The sequence below is a fragment of the Mizuhopecten yessoensis genome, unplaced genomic scaffold (assembly GCF_002113885.1).
Source record: "Mizuhopecten yessoensis strain PY_sf001 unplaced genomic scaffold, ASM211388v2 scaffold10275, whole genome shotgun sequence".
In the NCBI taxonomy this organism is placed as follows: domain Eukaryota; kingdom Metazoa; phylum Mollusca; class Bivalvia; order Pectinida; family Pectinidae; genus Mizuhopecten; species Mizuhopecten yessoensis.
Window position 1 is genome coordinate 1,520,516 of NW_018408465.1, and position 17,557 is coordinate 1,538,072.

The 17,557-nt window shown below is 36.2% G+C and overlaps 1 protein-coding gene across 1 annotated transcript in view; it reads right to left on the minus strand.

Annotated features, from left to right (window-relative positions):
- Positions 1-17,557, minus strand: part of LOC110459912 (tumor protein p53-inducible protein 11-like) — a 249,399-nt gene that overhangs the window by 217,867 nt on the left and 13,975 nt on the right. Inside the window, exon 2 of the mRNA XM_021512420.1 lies at positions 7,198-7,331. Coding sequence (XP_021368095.1) covers positions 7,198-7,244 — 47 coding nt within the window. The 5' untranslated portion in view covers positions 7,245-7,331. The remainder of the gene's footprint in view (positions 1-7,197; positions 7,332-17,557) is intronic.

Genomic DNA, 17,557 nt, shown 5'->3' on the forward strand with positions numbered 1-17,557 from the left:
TAAAATTGGAAATGATATGAGGAAATGGATAAAAGTTTTACATAGAAAAGCCAGTTCTGCTATAAATCAGGGGGGATTGGTCTGCTTTTTTCGAGATTAAACGCAGTTGTCGTGAAGGGAACCCAATCGCACCATATATATTTATAATCTGTGCAGAAATTTTTGGCCGCGCCCCTCAGGCCCCTGGGGGCTTGGGACTAAACCGGCCACTAATTTTGTTGACCTTTGTCCATGGAAGGTCCCTGCAAAATTTCATTGAAATTGGTTCAGGGGTTTTGGAGGAGAGGTCAAAAATGTAAATTGTTTATGGACACACGACGGACGACGACGGACAAAAGGCGATCGCAATAGGTCACTTGAGACTTTGCCTCAGGTGACCTAAAAAAAAAAGGGCCTACAGAATTGTAGCATTAGCCTGTTAATGACAATTACAATTCAAGAATCAATACCAGATTTAATATTACAATATAATGATAGCCATCTGGAGGTACGTATGATATATTTTCCAACCAAAACTCCTTTTTGGGCAATGCTGCTAGCTGTGAGACTAAACAAGAAAGCCTGTATAGCTCACCTAAATGTCATGGGAAAATGTTCTCCATAAAGTAATTTTGCAAATATTTCCATGTGTTGAGTTTCCTTGGCTTAAGAATGTTCTAAACTAAATGAAACTCTATACTGCTCTATCCCAGCATATAATTAGTCAAATATCATCACCCTGGGCCTCCTGGTTATCCAGAAGATTTTTTTTTATTGTTTTTCAAGTTTTTTAAATATTGGATTCCTGTGACCTTGAAAATAGGTCAAGGTTATTTATCTGAAGGAACATCTTTTCACTTCAATTACCAGATACCTACTTGCCAAATATCATGGCCCTAGTCTTCCAGTTCTTAAGAAGAAGTCATTCAAAGTTGATGGACGACGGACAACGGACAACACACCATACCATAAGCAAGCTTAACTGGCACTTTGTGCTAAGTGAGCTTAAAACATCCAAAGTTAAATTTTCTATGCAGGTCATCATTATAAGACAACAGGTTACATTTAAGGCCAAACAATATCAATTGTTCTTTATTTTTTCATCTAACAGGGTTTGTAGGTTGGAGTTTGCTTTGGGGTGTTTTTCACTATATGTCAGGTATTTGTCCACACCACCTGATGATGCTTTCAATGAAATATATGGTTTTAATCCATTCCATAATTCCAGAGAAAACGTTGTTTCAAGCAAATGGCTAAATTATTCCTTTCTCTGGCACCACCCCTCAAGGCCTTGAGTCAAGTTATAAAAGCATGTCTGTTTCTGCAATCTCAACAAGCAAATTAAAGAATGTTTCCATTCAAGTTTGGAGAAATTCTGTTAAGCATTTCAGAAGAAGACATCTGAAAAAGTTGTTGACGGAATAACGGTGGACGCTGCTTCAGACCATGTGATCTAACGGTCATAGAGAACTAAAGATCCACATACTGCGTATCAGACTGGAAGGGTTACCAATCTCCCAGGTCTATTTCGCGACCAACCCAGGTCATTAAAATCTCTTTGACCCATAAACCACTTCCACACTGTTATTAGGGTTTCCCTTCTCTCAGCAGTTTAGACATTAGGTATCGGTACAGGTAGGTATCTAAAGCGAAAGCCGTTTGAACAATGAGTCCTGTCGACTTGGAAAACCAGTCAGACAGATTTAAGATTTGTGTACGGTTTTAAGCATATAATTTCTTCTGCAGGACTATTATTTCTCTTCGCAATGACTTAATATAACCAGAGAAAATGATCAATGTCTGGAGAATGCTCCACTTCAAAAAAAAAGAAGTATACCTTCCGATTGAAGGTTTTGTGTGAACAGATTACTACCAACTTCAAAAGAGTAATAATGTTGAGTCCTATCATGCACCCACCATTTTTTTCAGTAGCGTCAGAAGCATTTTACACTCCATAGGCAATAAATTATCGTCACTTTTAAACAAGTGTTACAATAACAATTTTAATCAATACAGAGAAAATATTTAACAATTTTGTATTCAAACGCAACCTGGTGATCACCACAGCAGACAAGTTAACTAAATGTTTCTCGACAGTGACATATTTGCATTGAAATGTGCAGTACCAAAATAGTGTTTAAATGCACAGATTTGGAAAGGAAGGCAATTAATTGTCTGCAGATCGTCAAACTTTTCTATCTGATGAGATGAAAGTAACGAATGAGTACAAACACATTTGTTATCCTGACTGAAGTGTTTGACACTCAATTACCACAACAAAATGACCCCCTGTGTCATTCAATAATACCGGTGAAATGCTTCTTGAATTCTGATTTATTTTTGAGAATTCTTTCCCGATTTATTATTGAGTTTTCCCTCCATTTCATGGTCTCGAAACATTATGAAGTACAACATCAATCAAAGAAGCAACTATTTTTGAATGTGAATATATTTTACTCATTCACCCCTAAAGACGCATTTGGACTCTTCCAATTCAAAGGTTTGAATAGGTCATTTTGAAGTTTCAGGGGTGAATGAGTTGATGATTACACCGCCCATATGTAATACAAATTAGGCATTGTTACCATGATGCTTACAAAACCATCAGACAGAAACCACCCATTTCCTATGTTGGCCCGTAATCAAAGATTTGTACAACCATATCTCACCCAAAAAAAACAGGTTTCTATTGGAAGTGAAATTGCGTACATCCTGTTGGGGATACCAGACCATGCCTGATTTAGGTTGATTCTGAACACGTAGCGCCTAAAAAAGTTTGCAAATTATAACAACAGACATTAAGGAGGGCTCACAATATTGTCTCCAAGCAGCAGACAATTGGCTTATGTGTGTGAGAACATGAAGCGATAAAATCTCAGACAATTGATCAACACACCACAAGCAGGCTATTTAGTTCCACCTTTATTTTATATAACAGCTAACAATATATATTCTGTCACCCATAACATCCTAAAGGTATCAATTTCTCCAATTAAAATAATCGAATTTGATCCAACATAACTCTTCAGAGACAATAATAAAATGAATAGAAGTGCAACTTTTCAAAAGTGACCAATTCTTATATACCGATATATCTTACATGCAGAAATTCCACAACAGAATATCTCCAGAGAATATGCACCCAATACGACAAAGGACTATAATTAAAGAAGCATGTCGAGTTGATTGACGGAACCGATTCAGTCCGCAGGGGGAAGTTTCTTGATTACATGAACATGTCTTAGCTGGCACTTAATACAGCCAACCAGACAAAAGAGACGTCATGTATTCAGCTCACACGCGTTCAGCTTTCCAGACAAAAGTAATATATGCCATAAAGCGAGCTATATGCATTCAAAGCAACCTCTCTGATACAATATATCAAAGGAATTGTTTTACAAAAAGCTGAAAAATCGTGGCGGTAAATAGGCGACAAATGAGGGGACATTTATTGAAATTTAATGCTAAATACAATATATATATACACCGCAATGTAATCCTCGGCCCTTCAGAAGCCAAGGTCAAATTTAGCACTAATTAAATCCCATCCTTTACAGTTTTGCAACGGAATGCTGGTAGATTTCCCTTTATAGTGTTGACTTGCGTGAGACCAGCTTACCAATCAATTTAGCCGTTCCGATGCTTGTCCAATTACGGGACACAAATTAAAACATTCATCTAATTAGTTTTATTGATGATGATTGAGAAAAACGTTATTAAAACAAGAACTTGAGAAGAGTGTAACCTCTGCGACCTGAGGTCAATAAAGGGAGATAACACTGAATTTTTCTGACACTACAATGTTTCACTACCCTATCATATATCCAAGTTATCACAGTGTGCCTGTATTAGATGGTTTCGAAACCTGTCATTCCAATTTTGGCTATTGTTGAAGATATTTTTGTGGCATAATTTAATTGTTAATAGGATTTTGGTCATCCAGCTTCGCGCAAGAGGGAATTCCTCTTTTAAGCTCAGTGGTACAGCGTCTGACTAGGAAGTCTGGGATCAGGGGTTCGATCCCTGATGGAAGCACGTACACTGCTCTCTTTCCTGTTAAATATGGTGTCTGTGGCTCTCCCTGTGGTGACAGGGAGTTAGAACCTGGGTTGTGGAGTTCGAGGGCGAACACTTTTTAAAAGGGGGCGTACAGTGTGGCAGATTTTAATTGAACATAGGATTATGGTCGCCTTCTAGCTTCAAGCTAGAGGGAATTTCCCATAGCTCAGTGGTAGAGCATTAACTAGGTACCTTCAGATCAGGGGTTTGCTCTGGTGGAGGCACACTACCCTATTTCCTGGATTACATTAACCATCATGTTAGTCATGAAATATGTGATAGATCTAGAATTGATGATTCTAACCCTGTTACCTGGTAAGATAAAGAGAGTTTTTTTTTCTCCCCCATTAGACAGAAATATCCACACTTCCTGTCAGGGAAAGATATATCTCTTTCTTGCATACTAGACTGAGATATCTGCATTTCCGGCGGTGCTGGAAAATTCTGTTCCACCCACGGGTCTGGATCGCTTACACATGCAGACTGGCAGGGGAATTATAGTGACCTTTCGGGGTCACGCTATTGTTTGTGACGTCATCCGGGCTTTATATGCAAATGAGAAATGTGCAGACAGTTTACAACTTTACCTGAAGAGTAGCTGTTTTTATGGGCTTTAGGTGATAAGCAAGAAATAAAATCCACCCCTGATGTGAGGTATAGATAAGGTTATTCAAACCCAAGGGATTGCCTCGGGTCTTCTGCTCAATATTTTATCCCTTTAGTTTGAACTACCTTATCCATACCTCACATCAGGGATGGATTCTATTAATCTTACCCCAGGGTAAAGGAGAGGAATAACATCACAGCAAAAATGCAATGACATCACATCAACAATAGCACAGAAGATTACTCCAATCAGCTGGAAATTATGAAATACACGTTTGCATTTCATGAAATTACCACTTGTATTTATTTGATATGGGAGAAAACTAAATATTCCCCTTTTTAGGTATAAGACAGAAAAAAACAACACCTTAGGGTAAGATTCTTAAATGTCTGGCTCTTGGCAAAGCCTCCAGCGAAACATTTTAGAATCTTACCCCTTGGTTTGAGAATTTTCTGTCGTACCCCAAGGTGGGGAAATATTTCATAAATCCTTTCTGTGACAAAAACAGGAAACACCTGTGAAATGTGGGAGAAAGCTCATGTCCAAGACCTCAGCTGGCAACTGAATCTAGGAGGCATTTTTTGAGGTCATGATTGACTCCTAAAAAGTGAAACCAAATTAAGGCCTCGCTCCATGTATTGCTAGATGGGGATCGTGACTTCTGGCCGCTAATGTTCCGTTACCATTATAGCAGTCGAAGAGTACAGCAACGGAAACCAAATTCTGATCTTGTGTAATTTAGTAGTCACCAAGTAATGACTTTATGAGTCACAGATTGAATTACATCACCGATGTCCTTCTGTCTGCAAACAATCCTTTGTAACAACGCAACTGATTATAGATCCCGACCATCACAATTACACGTGTGATTAAAACAATCATGTAGACACAGGGTCAATCAGTCCTGATAACAAAAATCATTTCTGGAACGTCAGCTTCTGATTGTCTCCCCTTAATCTAATTGATTATCTTGTCATGGTTTAGTAGATCACCACAGCTCATCCTCGTCCAGTCACAATAAATCTAAATTCTCATCCTATAGTCACATGTATGTTAAAACAACGTGCGCCCAAAATGGAAAAGGGTACGTGAACAGTAACGTTTTGCCCAGTGAAATGCACTCAATATCAATTTTGTCCTTCATATTGGAAATATATGTAAATTAAGCTGTGTTAGCCTTCATCAAGGATTGATCTCATTATGGAGGGTGAAAACCGACAGATAAAAATGGGGTACAGTATTCATTATTACCGTATCAGGAATCAGCCATGATTGATAGATAAACTGATGAATGGAAATAAAAAATATAGGTCTCATAAGTAATAACGACAGTATGATCCAATATGGGTACAGAATTCAAACAAACAAATGTTGGTTGGATATGTATTACAGCGGAACCCGCTAATTATGATATTCTATTTGCCAGAGAAAAATATCATTAATAACCGATATATCATAATAACCGATCGAGCTGTTTTCGATCGTTTTTATGTTGTCTGTTGGGTTACATTTTGTCCCATAAGCGAAAAAATATTTTGCAGCGCTAGGTCAAATACGATCACGTGACAATCACATGCCTTGCAAGTCGTATGGTGAAATCAACTTGCAAAGAAACAATAACAACTGAAAACACAAAATATTCACTTTTTAACAATAATCAAATGTTGTATTTAACGAAAAAGGTGTTAATTGTAAATAAAGCAGCCATTGTCAGTTGTTTACGACAATAACGTTACAAGTTATAAGGTTTTTTTTATGATTCTATTTATATCCAATATCTGCCTTAATTACAATTTGAATCATTTACAAGATGCAAGGTAAAATGTTTTTCCTTTTCTCAACCCTGTAGCAAAAATTCTGAAAGACCGATTGTGTGATCCAAGACAGTTCTGAGATGTACTTCTGGTTGTATCTTTTCTACAACACATTTTGCATTCTATTAAATGCTAATTGAAGGGTTTCAGCATGAACATGCTTAACCTTGCACAAATAAATTCAAATATTTTAAAACAATAACCACGCCTTCATTTCAAGGATCGTAAACAGAAATGGACACACAATTAGTGAAGTAGTTCTTAAAGCAATTTGTTTGAAACAGTCGAACATTTAACAATAGCAACTGGGACAGCTGTCTTTTAACAGACAATACAACACTGGTGTGTGAGACATTGTGTATACTTGTACTTATTCAACAATAAGCCCATGCCTGGTAATAAGCCCACCCATGTACAATACACTAGTTCAGTAGAAAAACTAAGACATGCTATTTCATTGTTCAGTATTAAGCCCATCCCCTAATTTTTAAGTCGGAGTTTATGCATTGGCCTCCAAGGCTTATTGCATGATGAATACAATAATGTAGCAGACGTCCACTTCTGACATGCCATCCTCTTCAGTTTGCAGATATCAAAGGATGATTTGATTGAGAAACTCCACTGTGTCAAACATGAAACATTTACGAAAAAAGTATGAATTACACCTGAAAAAGACAACATATTGAACTGTAAAAAATATGCAAATATGACATTGAAAATTAAAAGTAGATGACTCACCGATATGGCCTGCTGCAAGAATTGGGTTCCAAAAGGTCCTGCTCCATAGTAACAGTCAAAGGTCGAAATAGGTTGGCAGGTTAGTTACAGGTCACAGGAATATGGCATCCATTTTTAAACAATTACTCCAAACTCTGAAAAGGTCAGGAAAACAACATGAATTCAATAAAACATGAAATTATGATCAATCTTAGACACACTACATTAAGCTACCGATGAACAAATGTTTGATAAGAAGTCACATTCAATGCCTGAACAATGTTAGATGATGAGCTAAACATGAATCAAGCATTTAATCTTCAGCAATGATATATACATGCATATATATTGAATCCCCTTACTGCTAGTTCTTTTCTGACAGTTTTCATCGATCAAAAAGAGTAGTGACAATAGTTAAACTTAGTCAGACGTTCCTTTCTCTAGTACACAGTAGTATGTTCTTAGGGTCTATACATCAAGGATCCCCTTACCACCATCAAACAATGTAACGATTTTGAAAATAAAAACATTATGAATAAAATATAACAAAAAAAAGCGTAACAGAGCCAGGCCAGGATTTCAACCCTGGACCTCTGATCACTAGATCATGTCACTTTATGTAATTGAGCTACCTCGGGTCAATTAATAGACCCTGACCCAGTCATGCTAATTGTACAGTCAAATCCAAAACAAACTAAAGGGGAGATAACTGCATGTACAAGGAACTACGCTGAAATTCTCTAGTGTTTTGTCTGCAATGGGACAGTGAGACAGGTATCGCTGTGATGGGACATGGATCCTTAACTGTTTTGGCTTTTCCAATAAATTATCATCTTCACTCCTTAATTCAATTAAAGGCTACAGTATGGTCAGAGAGAACTACAAAATCCACTCAAGGAAATGTCGCGTGATGCTCATCTTAGAGTAATTGTGATTGCCATGGACATAAACATTCAGAAATCATCAACAGCAAAGCGACAAAGCTCAGCTGCCAAGAACAATTGTGAATGTTTGCGAGTTATTCTGTCATGAAATTTATAATTGCGTAAAAGAAATCTTTCCAAAAAGTATGGATTTGATTCTGGGAATAAACTTATAAACAACTGATCAGAATGTTCCATATCACCAATGCTTGAATTTCAAGATTTTATATTTGATGAAGGATTTAGGCCATGCTATCAAATAAAATATGAAATGTTTGGACCAGTTGAAAGAACCACTGGCCCAGCCTTAAAGCATTCTAGCAATACTGTATACCTTGAAATTTTCAATTCAGTAAAAAAAAACATAAAAATAGTATTTAAATGTGAAGGGCAAATTTCATGCTGGGTGAAATTGGAATTTACTGTTGAGGGGTAAAAATTAGACTGGGAGAACATTTCCAGGTTATACAGTAGTACTTTAGGAAACAGGAGAAAGAGAAATTCAACGGCCAGACTGGCGTTCGAACCCGTAACTCTCTGAACTCTAGATGGATGTTCTACCAACTGAGCTACCTGGACCCCAACGATCAACCCAGTCTAGTTCCCCTACAAACACTATCAATATACAGAGTAAAGTAAAGTAATACTATTGACCAATACTGTTTCCTTAACATACCATCTTCTTCCTCATTATCTTGGACCCAATGATAATACCCAATCAATGTGTTTATTGATGTAGAGCGATAGATGTACCCTGGGTTGTCTCCACACAGACTGACTTTTCTACTAACAGCTACTTACAATAACTGAACATGCAAACAATGTCACCTAGGAGTTCTATCAAGGTGAATACATTTTTATAGTATTCTTTCAAACGAAAGAATAATTTATTAACTGTAATTTATATGGAGTCAATGACATATTAGGCCTCCCCATCTAAAAAACCTTTGTTTTTTGTACTTCATATCCGATATATCTGAAAACTAGAAAATGTCTGTAAGACATGAATACCCCGTCACCATGTGAAATTAGTTTCAGTGTTTGATGTTCTATAAATAGTTACAACCACTTTAAACATTGAGTCAAGATGCAACGCGACGTGAAGGACGTTGGCAACAATTTCAAAGGGTACAATATTTCAGCCATGTTTGTAACAGTCAGTATATGGATCATTTCTCATGTTACATAGTACATTGCTGATAACGTAATATTAATACCTAAGGCATATCTCAGAATTCAGTATGTCACGTCATGATGGAGGATTTTAATCATTTATTATCGACATGGCTTCCATGATTTGATATTGAACATTAATTTTCAAAATTGAATGAACCGGATACTCAGATCTACAGTATGTGTAAAGGTTAGTTCTATGTGGGGATTATCTTTGTATCGTATGATATTATACAGATATAGGCTATCAATAGTGTTCAGTTTTCAGATTACAGTTTAAGTCCCCTGTTATACCACCATCGTTTGTTCATGCAGTGCCAATTTAGGCAGTATAATGGGCCTGGCAATACAACAGGGTTTCGGTGTGTATATATGTGCTTGTGTGATCCGATTTAAAATGCCTTATTTCTTTGGGTAGCTGAATCCAACAGGAAATATAGGCATCACTCCACTACACCTTTATTAGTGGTAAAATAAAGTCCACAACCACACAGGTGTGACCTGTCATCAGTAATATTGACTTGAGCATGACTTCTGAACTTTATAGAAATCCCCCAGATACACAATTATTTTAAGATCTATCTAGTTGTCTTATACAGCTTGACACAAAGCTGAGAGTTATACATCATAGCGTACCTCGGGAGCTTTTATTAAAGAATTGTGACCTGCAAACTAAATACAATGTCCTTTCGTTATTTATTTCCTAAAAGAGAAAGGCGAGCATCCATCTTGGATCAAATCTGCAATCCCAGACTTTCTAGTCGGTCATTCTACCACTGAGCTAAAGGCAAATTCTCTCTGTACAATTCAAATCTGCCATATTATGTTATAGAATAGAGCCTATAACAAACACCTGCAGATTACATTTTACACATATATCATTTGATTGTAATTATAATAAGCATGATTTAACGAGAACTCAATTGCATCCCCCAACATTTTCAAAGAAGCGAGAGATCAAAAAGGGATCTTGGCGCTCATGGCGCTCCCTATTGTACTATCTTCATAAGTTTGATCTTTTCTTTTATCTACTGGATTGTTAGTCTTGTTTTCTCTGTTGATGACAACCACATACGGCTGAGTTTAACAGCATCCTTTCACCACTGTAGACCGTAATGGACTCATCCATATCAATGCATGGTAGAGTCTACTCAAGTTACATAGGGTGAAAGGGTAAAGTGAATTTGTTTGACCTTTTAACTAAATTAGTTATGCATTAAATATATACAGAGCAAAAGGGATTTCTGTTCTCTGACATTCACATTTTTCTTCTGATCAGGCAACTTAAAGCACAAAACAATGTATGAAAAAAACTTGCAAAAAGGAAGAAATTACTCAAGGCAAATCTACATATGACATTTGATCTGTCATAATGAAGATCATGCAGTCATGGATTCCTTTAGAAATAGCAATAACAAACAGTCTTCGCCCAGCTTTGCTTGCCAAGCAAGTTTAAATGCCACTAATTAGTAAGTTAACTAAATTAACAGTAACAGGATATATGTCAAACTGATGCCACCCTGGTCTCCTTTCTAATCAGCGAAATGCATTACCATTAATACCTCTACATTTTCAAAACATTTGGGCTTTATTCTTCTTTGTGCAGATTTCTTTCAACGTGCATGCATAGATGCCCCATCATAGCAACAAAATTGTGTTGCTATGCAAAAAAAGCAAAATTTGGTGTTTTGGACAGTCAGCATGCAAATATGAAAACCTCTGCATGTGATAACCAAAAATTCCCTTCTATACAAATAAAAACTGGTATTACAATGTTTAAGCATGTCAAATATTTATTCGGTTTGTGCATGTAATTTCACAACTTTGAACAGTTTTGAGTTAAATTGCTTTGAAGTGGCCAATTTTCAACAAAAATAGAATAGCCCACAATAGGCAATCTCCTATACCAGTTGTCGAATGAATTCTAAATTTCAAATTTGTGTACTTCATTCTAAACTATAATTCTAGATCGCTGATGAGGCGGGAAATGAGCCTTGATTAATATTAATGCTTCTAGTCCTTTCTCTAGGGGAAGATCACTTGTCATATACATGTAATTTACACAATAATTACAAAAACATATTCGTACCAGTCATGTATAGACCTAAAATATATCTTAATATTTTGAAAACTGTAAAGTGATGATGCATCCCCTATTGATTCGCCTCAGATAGTGTGAATAAGTGTTTAACAATGATGTAATTTCAACATGGATTCAAGCTTCCCTTTGACTATACATGTATAGTTAGATCATCATACATTCACTGTTGTTCCGAACCTGCCATTCAAGCACCTTAGAGCTTTACATTTTCTTGACTAGAAGTGTCAAAACATGTCAGTGTCAAGATGCCGCCCATGGATTGGTATAAAAAAAATCACCGCAAAAACTTTAATATACATCTTTTCTGATAATTTGCACAGAAGCCTTACAGTTTTCCCGAAAGATTTTGACTGGGTTTTTCATACTTAGATGTCTGGGTCTATGGATTTCATGTCAAAGAGCTATTAAAACTCCAAGCTGTGTAGGAAACTGCATGAACACTCTTAATAACACAGAAATAACAAGACTTGCCAATCAATATAAAAAAACACAAAACCACCCCATCTATCTTGGCTTCAACTCCGTACAATCTTCTAACAGCGACATCTTCTTCAAATGATATTAAATTTGATGTAAAACAATACCAGGTTGAAAATTTCTGTTTCTTCAATTTTCCTGCAAACCCAATCTTCTGTGATTATACCTCGATGTATCTCTCTTTAACTTGGCGTCTACTGAAACAACAATCATTACGATTTTATCAGAAATACTAAATCTATCAAATCAGCTTATACAGACTTGGTAAAAATGACTTTTTGCTGGGAAATGCTATATCACCGATGATATTTTTTTCCTGAAAGCTCTGTATGCAATTAGTGTTGAATAAAAATTGTAAATGCTGCCTATTTATAATGCCTCTTTTGTTGCTAACAACCTGCTTGGCTGCTATGTGCTGTCGGAAATTGCTTTTCTAATGCACAGCATCCCTTGAGGTGGGAAAGTACGGAAATTGCATTGTTGTTAGTCGTACGTTTCACTTTGTCAAATATTTCATTCATGGGAACTATAAATTATAATTCCACATGAAACTGAACGCTACTATTTATTGGTATTACAACAGACTGTAAACCAAAGATCTCTAAAATGCCTTTTTTTAAACCTGAATTTCTTCACAGTTTAGAAGCTATAATCATAACTAAATGTGTTACAATTCATTCTTAAATGTCAAATATATTGCACAATTTATATTGATAAATCATTTGAAAAATGTTCATAAAACAAACAATGCTCCCACTTTAATGGGAGAAAGAGCAAAGTCTAACAACTGTTATATTAGTGAAATGGAAAATATAGGTCACAGTGACCTACTTGTCACATGATATGTAGTATACACAACATTAAAGTCACTCTAAAGCACTTAAATAGATAGTAAATAGATATTCAATTTATACAATCAATACAATTAGCATATACATTAATCAATAAAAGTTTTGAGGAATTCTCAGGAGCTGCCTTATCAGGCGCTAACTACTAGTCCTATGTCACTTGGCTAATATCTCCTTATGTGTGTATACCTGCGTGAGTGCTGGAGATGTACTCCTGAAGATATATCTACATATACAAAATTTGAATATTGTGAGACTTCTAGCATCAGAGAAAATGAGTTAAATACAGCCTCTAACCATGATGTCATGCAGATGGAGAGATGGAAAAAGCAAACATTTAATGATCCCTGTCCCACTGCAAACAAAACACTAGAGAATTCCACTGTTTTTGTACATACATGAGTAGCCTCCCCTTAAATATGTGTTGGATTTCACTGAAGTGCGACTATAAAATTAAAGGTAGAACACTACCATTGATCAGGCAACTCTGTTGGTTAGAATGACAGTATATTAATGACCGTAGGTCCAAGGTTGGGAATCCTATTTTTTAGCTGTATATTTCATCTTTATTATATATTTTTCATAAGAACACCACCAGCTAGGCTTTTCTTTTTAGAAATAATTCATCCAAGCTATAGTCATGTTGGCAAAAAATGTTGCAATGTGTTGTAACAATTTTTGGCAGTGATGTGGGATCCTAAAGGGCTCACACAACTAAATCATTTACTAAGCTTTTGAGCTAATAGCGTTAATATTTGAAGTTCAACACTAGTGACAACTGTCTAGATTCACAGATACATACCTGACAAAGGCTTCAAAAGGCATTTTTTTGGTGAGTTTAGTGGCATATAAGAGTGCTACAGGCGTCTGCTTTTGAGAACCGGAAGTTTACAAGCTAAACCCGTGAAGTGGGAACTCCCCCTGACATTTGACCCCATATCACATTTCGGCCATCACATTTTAAGATCTACTAAAACTAAAAAAAAATCTAAAGTTCAATATCTGTAGATTTCATTCAATGTGAAATATGTCAACAATTACCTATTTAGATTACTCAGAGGCACTGTATAAACCCAGAACAAATTTTAGGTAGGGATTACACTTGTATGAAACACTTGCTGATTGGCTGATTTAGTTGTGCGAGTCCTTAACAGAGGTCATTCTTTGACTCCTTACATGAATCTCCATAAGAACTGAAAACTTCTTTCTATTCCATACCCCAGAAGGTAGTATGTATGAAATACAACACACCTAGGCCATGGTTTAATATTTTTTTGTCTTTGACACTATTAATACATTGGTATTGTCATAGCGTGGTTGCTGTATCGTCAGTGGGGTGTGTGATTGTCATATATCAAAATTTGACTGCTGGGGGTATACAATGTGTCATATATTAAAATGTAGGAAATATTCTGATGGATGTTAGGTTTTGTTTTTCATGGCCGGTGATGTCAGTGAAATCCCAGATATTTCGCTACGTACAAAAGTCATTTGGAAAAATTAATATTTGTATTTTATAATTTCACTCATACATTTTTTGGTGATATAAGTCCAACTAGATTTGTTAAAGACAGGCCTATTCTTTAACAGAGGTAGTCTCTTAACACAGGTGGTCTCTTAATACAGGTTAATTCACAAAATCACTAAAGCTGAACTTTAAAAGTGGTTGCTTTACACAGGTGGTCTCTTAATACAGGGTCAGTTAATAAAGGAATCACAACCATGGGAAGTATTAAAAGTATAGTCCCTTGAACACAAGTGGTGTTTTTGTTGAGGTGACAAATGAACAAATTTGACTATAGTAGACTAATTGTGTAGACATATCTCTTTAATTATTTTTATCCTTTCATCATTTATTTTCATCATCATGTTTTGATGTAACGGGCTAGTGATCCTTCCGGAAGGACCAAAATGCCCACGGAGGTGGTCTGATAGCATACGTCAGATTTGATCTCCCTTCACGCAGACGAGGCGATTTGGAATTTTCCAAGGTCGATTCCATAGTAGTGGAATGCTGCATACAGAATCGAAAATGGGCTTTCGCTGGTACATGCAAACCCCCATCAATGACAAACAAACAAACAAATATGATGCTACTGTTGCCATGGATAAATATCTACTAAATACGATAACTATATGATAGTAGGTGATTCAAATTTTGATTGCTTGACTGATCCCAAGGGGAAAACTCTTCATGATTTATGTAATATTTTTTATCTAAGTAACAAGATTACTGATTCAACCTGCTTTGTAAAGGATTGCAATCCATCTTTGGTTGATGTTATTTATTTTAACAAACTGTCCCACACTTTGTTTTAAACCACTTAATTTTAACTGTGGGCTGAGTGATGGGCACAATTTTATTGGTATAGCCATACAAGGTACTGCACCTAGGCTACCTCAAGGTAAATGTAAAAACCGTAGTTTTAAAAATTATAGATTGTTTTTACATATGTTTCCTGTGATTCTGGTACTGATCTGGAAGGTGTCACTGATTTTAATACTCTCCAAAGTGTTTTAAATATAGAAACTTCAAATGTAAATATTGGTAGAGACAGTTTTACTTTTCAACATGTTAGTGAGACAGAAATGAAGAAATTGTTGTCGTCTTTGGATACTAAAAAGGCAACAGGGGTAGATGGGATCTCAGCCAAGATTCTGAAACCGAGTTCTGGAATTTTTACCTCAATATTTACGTCACTTTTTAACCACTATATAAATGTGTCTCATTTCCCCAACACCCTGAAGAAGGCTCAGGTTATACCCAATTTTAAGAAAGATAGTCCTTTAGAAAAGGGAAATTTTAGACCAGTTAGTATTTTACCTACCATATCAAAGATTTTTGAAAGAATTTTACATGATCAACTACGTGACTTTTTTAAACCCATTTTTAATCCTTTCCTGGCAGCCTTCAGGAGCGGCTTCGGGCGTCAGTCTGTTCTGATGCGACTTCTTGAGGATTGGAGACAGGCCCTGGATAACCGACAATATGTCGGCGCTATATTGATGGACCTGTCCAAGGCCTTCGACTGCATTCCTCATAACCTGTTACTGGGTAAGATGCGAGCCTATGGGCTGGGTGAGGCCGCTATGGACTTCATAAGTATAGTTACCTTAGTGGCAGGCAGCAGCAGATCAGGCTGGGGCCGGAGATGAGCGAATGGGGGAATGTCAAAAAGGGGGTTCCCCCCTGGCTCGATTGTAGGGCCACTGTTTTTTAATATTTTTATCAATGATATGTTTGGTTTTGAAAATAAGTGTTCACTCTATAATTACGCTGATGATAATACTTTATCAAATATAAGTAACTGCTTGACACTTTAAAGAGAACTCTGGAGGAGGAGAGCAAGACGCTTATAGATTGGTTTTCCTCCAATGGTATGAAGGCCGATCCAGGTAAATTCCAGGCTATTTAATTGTATTGGAAAGAAAACCCATGAAACAATATCATCGTTTAGCATTGATGGGGTAGAGATTTTATGTCAAGACTGTGTCAAGCTTTTAGGTGTAGATATTGATTTCCTTTTTAAATGTAATGTACATATCTCTCGTTTATGTAGCAATGCATCAAAGCAATTAGCAGTTTTAAAGAGATTAGGAAGTCATCTTACAAAGAAAGGAAAGATTACTGTTTTTGAAGTGTTTAGTCATCGTACGAAGAACGGAAAGATTACTATTTTTAACTCGTTTTTCCTATCTAATTTTAATTAGTCCTTTGGCTATGCACTTTTGTAACCTGACAAACACGAGAAAGATGGAGAAGATCCAAGAGAGGGCTCTACATTTTATTGAAAATGACTACACGTCATCAGTTTTAGAAATCTTGAAAAGAAACAAGCTTGATTTTTTACATATTGCTCGTTTAAAAAATATTGCCATAGACACTTTCATGATTATAAATGGCACTTCACCATCATTTTGACATTTTCTTATTGAACAAAGAAATGTTTTATATAATTTTAGAAGAGAGGACATTATGAAGATTCCAAGGGTGAATACCACAATGTATGGCAAGAGATCGTTTAGATTTGAGGCGGCCCGGTTGTGGAACGTACAGCCTGTCAATCGGGTACAGAAAGATACAGGACTACCAGACTTTTTTGTAGACTGCTCCGCACCTGGGATGGCCAACTATGCTCTTGTGCAATTTGCACAAACACATAGGGATATTCACCTCAGGAATTTATCTTTTGTGATATTATTTCTACTTTATATGTGATATGCTATGTAATGTATAAATTTTTGTCTCTCTTCCTTATTAGTATTCTGTGATTTTGTTGTTAAATTACTTAATATGTGTATACCGATGTTTGTTGCAAGAATAGCACTACAGTGCAAATGTTGTTTTGTTTGTAATATGCGACGTTAAATAAAATTTCTTGAATCTTGAATCTTTTTTTCTTCAACTTTTACGCTTTCAGCATTTCCCTCGACACTTGCCATTTACCAGTTTTCTACTGTTGGTCCCTGTCCAACTGTATTTTGTTGATAAGCTGTTACACATGTAAGACATCGTAAAATCCAATCCAATAATACTGCGAATACGTTGTCGTCAGCACTGATACTGATACCTTTGGACAATGCCATTTTAAGAAGACTATCCAATTCCATTAGAAAGTAAAAATAATGATACAAGTTGGTAATTCAGAAAATATTGCCACTGTGACTAAACATATGTTTACGATCATTTCCCCTTATTTTACTGGAATAGTTATCTCCCTTAGGAAACTTTCATCTGGTGTTTTTAAGTCTTCTCACAGGCAAAAACATACAGTGTGGAGAATGCCAAACGTTTGCAGATGAAGTGTTACAATGTTGCGCTGTTAGACAGCTGTATTGCACATTAATTTGTCTCCATG